A 3,945-nucleotide genomic window follows, 5' to 3' on the forward strand; every position below is an offset into this window, starting at 1 on the left:
CCAAAAAAAAAAAAAAAAAAAAAAAAAAAATGCAGATTTTTGGACTTCCACCCTAAGGAAGTCCAGTTGAGTTGGACTGAGGTGAGACCCAGAAATCTGCATTTGTAGCAAGCACCCAATGTTGAATAACATTGCTTTAGGGGGCAGGAAGCCACTAAATTGTGAGTTTGTGAGTGACGGGAGCAAATTCATGTATTTGAACACACTGACAGCAGAGTGGATGATGAAACGGAGGGGAGTAGTAGTAATGGGTGTGAGCAAGAGTGATGGGTTGCAGATAGGCCAGAGGAGACAGTTACAAGAGACACTTAAAAGATGGAATTGGTCAAGCCAGGTGATTAATTGAAGATGAAATATAAAGAACAGTAAATATTTCACAGATTTCTGATTAGGCTACTAAGCAGATGGGTGAGGCTGTTCTTCAAGTAAGTGAAAATAGAAGGAGGGATTTTTGTTTCTTTCCTGTTGTGTTTTGTTTTGTCCTTTTTTGATAGGACATGGTGAGTGTGATGTGTGGGTGGTTGTGGTGCGTAAAGTGATAAGCAGGATGAAGCTACACAGCTGTACACTGAGCTACTGGACAAAGAATTGGGGACGGTTGTTGAACAAGATGGGTATTAAGAGAGGGATTACGTGCCAATTCCTAACACTACTTTAACTCTTGAACCTTCATATTTCTTTTCTTGTATTTCCCCATCTGTGAAACAGAAGTAGAAACAGCCATGGTAGCATAAAGTAATCAGCTGTGTGTGTGGCAGCCTTAAGACTGGAAAACAAGGAAGGGACATTGTTTTTTCCTCTTTGCAGAGCTGGTCTTCATGGGTCTCTTGTTTTCTTCCCTCTCCCTGCCACGCACCCCTTCCACTCTCTCGCCTCCTGCAACTCTAGGGTGGAGAGTTCAGAAGAGCCTGTGTATGAGAGCCTAGAAGAATTCCACGTTTTCGTCCTTGCCCACGTGCTTAGGAGGCCCATAGTTGTTGTGGCAGACACCATGCTGAGGGACTCTGGCGGGGAAGGTGAGTCAGTCAGTCCTCACTCTACCCTGAGCAGCCCTATTTGCAGAGCCTTGGGCTAAGCACTGGAAGGAGGGCAGGAAAGGGGTTATATAGACCCTTGGGAAAAAAACAAGGTATAAATTAGAACAAGGCGAAATTCTCATGAGATTCAGAGTAAAGCAGCTGAGGTTAATTGATGTGGCTTCTTAGGAAAGAATTATTAAACATGGGTTGGAATGAGAGGGGGGGCTCAATTGGCAGAGTGGGGTGGAGGGATTTCCCACTAGGCAAGAATATAGCCTTAATGATAATCTCCGTGGTTTCCTGCAGCATTTGCCCCTATTCCCTTTGGGGGAATCTATCTGCCCTTGGAGGTTCCAGCCAGCCAGTGTCACCGCTCCCCTCTGGTGCTCGCCTACGATCAGGCCCACTTTTCTGCACTTGTGTCCATGGAACAGAAGGAGAATGCCAAGGAACAAGGTGCAGAATGCAATGTCTGTGTCTCTGGTGTCTTTTGGTCTGCTTTATTTTCACTTCGGAAAACTGAAATGAGAGAGAATGTAGGAGCAAAGAATTAAGCGACATGCAAGCTCAGACAGTGCATGTTGATACTGTTTTACTAAGCTATAAGATATACAGAGGTTTTAAAATTAAAAAAAGAAAAAAGGTTTGGAGAAAAACACAGCCTGTATTCCCTGCTCTGGAGTAAAGAGCTAATACAGTAAGGTCATAGTACCTTCCAAATGATGCTTTGCTATATTCGTCTTGATAATGACTTTGAATTCCCTGAATCTCCGTTAACTGGCAAGAACATCATAGGTGCTAGATGACTGGTGGGAAGTCATGGAGATTAGTGGCCTAAATTGTGTGCTGGGTTACAAGGGAAAACCTGCCTGTTAAGTTTTTAAATGCTAAGGTAATTCACATATTACGAACTGAGAAGTGACTGCAGTTAGAGACCTTTGGTATGGTTCAGCCTCCTTTTCACTGAAGTCAGTCTGTGTTCAGTTGCCTTCCTCTCTCCTCAAAGAGACTCCTTGATCATGTTTCTTTCCTTCCCAGCTGTGATCCCACTTACAGATTCAGAGCATAAGCTGCTGCCCTTGCACTTTGCTGTGGACCCTGGAAAGGGCTGGGAGTGGGGCAAAGATGACAATGACAATGTCCGATTGGCCAGGTGAGGCAAGCCTAGCCTTTCTATCTGCTTTGTAGCTGCGATCTCTTCCACATATGATGTCCGATGTCCGTCTCCTGGGGACTTTTCCTCAGCTCAGAGGCAAAGACAGTCGCATCCTAGTTCCAGTGTCTTTGGGAAGATGGAGAGGAGGGAGACAGATTGGGCACCAGGACTCTTGCAGCTGCCTTTTCTCCCTGTGAAAGACAAGGGAATCCTGGGATCTCCTTACAGTATGAGGAGTGTTCTTGCAGAATCCCCAAAACAGTGATCAGAAAATCAAGATAATCAAATCACACTTCTTCTCCCAGCCCAAATGAGAAGGGTTTTAAATAGCTGACCAAAACAGTTTGGTCTGGGCTTTTGCCTTTCTGGAACTTAAACAGCAAGAAAAATATGTTCTCCGCCCCCCTGCCACCTCCCAGAAGTTGGCTTCCTCCTGCCTCCAAACTTCCCATAAGAGCTTATGAATGTAAAAGCTCCTCCCTTACCTCTTAGCCAGTGCCGCCTTCTTCGGGCTCCTAAAACTGAACCCAACTGAGACGGTTTGATTTAAAAACCCAGCGTTTATGGCTTTTTAAATAGTTCTCACCTAATTATGAAAAGCTCCTTCTGAGTAATACTTACAGCAACAACAATAATAGTGGCTGCCATTTAGGAAGTATTTCCTAGTTTCCAGACACTGTGCTGGGCCCTTTTCAAATACTATTTTAATCTTCACAGCAACCTTGCAGGATAGATATTATTATCTATACCCATTATCAACCCCTCCCTGAGTTTCAGGGAGGTTGAAGTGACTTGCTCAAGGTCATAAAGCTTAGTAATTGGTGGAACCCTAATTCAAACTCAACCCTGTCTGAGTTCCCAGCCATGTAGCCCTCTCCCACCCTACCTCCCAAATGGATCACACTGCTCTGCTTTTTAAAGGTCACAGTATTTTGAAATTCTTTTTTTCTCCTTTTCACAGTGTAATCCTGTCCCTAGAGGTCAAATTGCATCTGCTGCATGGCTACATGAATGTGAAGTGGATCCCAGTGTCCTCGGATGCACAGGTGAGGACTTCTCCCACCCCACCCTTGCATGTCCTCATTTTCATGTCAGGGAGAACAAGGAAATCTGGTGGTGGTTCCTTCTGAGTCTCTTCTGAGTAGTGGCTTATGATTCAAGGTTAGGAGTAACTAGAAAATATCAGATAAATTCCAAACGACACTTTTTCTTGCCTTTCTACGTGTTAGTGCCCTTTGTTTTCTATATCTTCTCACCGGCCAGGCTCTGCTTTCTGATACTAAAACACATTCTTCCAAGAAAAGTTTTCTGAACTTTTTGGTGAACTTGAGATTGTTATTACTTTGTTCCAAGCCCTCTGTACATAGACCTCTGTGTTGGGCACCAGAGGAGACAGAATAGCTTAAAGGGCTCCTGATACAGTAGGTTCTGAGGATGTCATTATTATCCATAGAACAGGAACACAGGAGCAAGGGCCAACTGATGGACTCCAGTGCTGAATGTCTAGAACTTGAGGGGATGCAGAATGGTTAAGGCTTGGGGTGGTTATTCAAGACTTCCTTGAGATTAATTTTGAGCAGAATTTGGCATAGAGAAATTTATAATAAAGGCCATTCTAGTGTCTATAGAATATTCTCCCTCCTCACCCAGAGGCCATATATTTGTATAGTTGCTCATTGTTCTAGAAGAGCAAAATCCAGGCTTCATTTTGGTATCTCCTTATTACAGAAGGGCATCAAATTGCAGGGGGTGAGATAAAAGTAAGTTATT

At 43.9% G+C, this 3,945-nt stretch overlaps 1 protein-coding gene across 3 annotated transcripts in view; it reads left to right on the forward strand.

Annotated features, from left to right (window-relative positions):
• Positions 1–3,945, forward strand: part of OTUD7B (OTU deubiquitinase 7B) — a 56,391-nt gene that overhangs the window by 45,265 nt on the left and 7,181 nt on the right. For all 3 annotated transcript variants that reach the window (XM_024765779.1, XM_024765777.1, XM_024765778.1), the window contains 4 exons: positions 889–1,016; positions 1,326–1,475; positions 2,058–2,172; positions 3,137–3,221. In XM_024765779.1, coding sequence (XP_024621547.1) covers positions 889–1,016; positions 1,326–1,475; positions 2,058–2,172; positions 3,137–3,221 — 478 coding nt within the window. The remainder of the gene's footprint in view (positions 1–888; positions 1,017–1,325; positions 1,476–2,057; positions 2,173–3,136; positions 3,222–3,945) is intronic.

This window comes from Neophocaena asiaeorientalis, unplaced genomic scaffold (genome assembly GCF_003031525.2).
Source record: "Neophocaena asiaeorientalis asiaeorientalis breed wild unplaced genomic scaffold, Neophocaena_asiaeorientalis_V1.1 scaffold474, whole genome shotgun sequence".
NCBI classification, from domain to species: domain Eukaryota; kingdom Metazoa; phylum Chordata; class Mammalia; order Artiodactyla; family Phocoenidae; genus Neophocaena; species Neophocaena asiaeorientalis.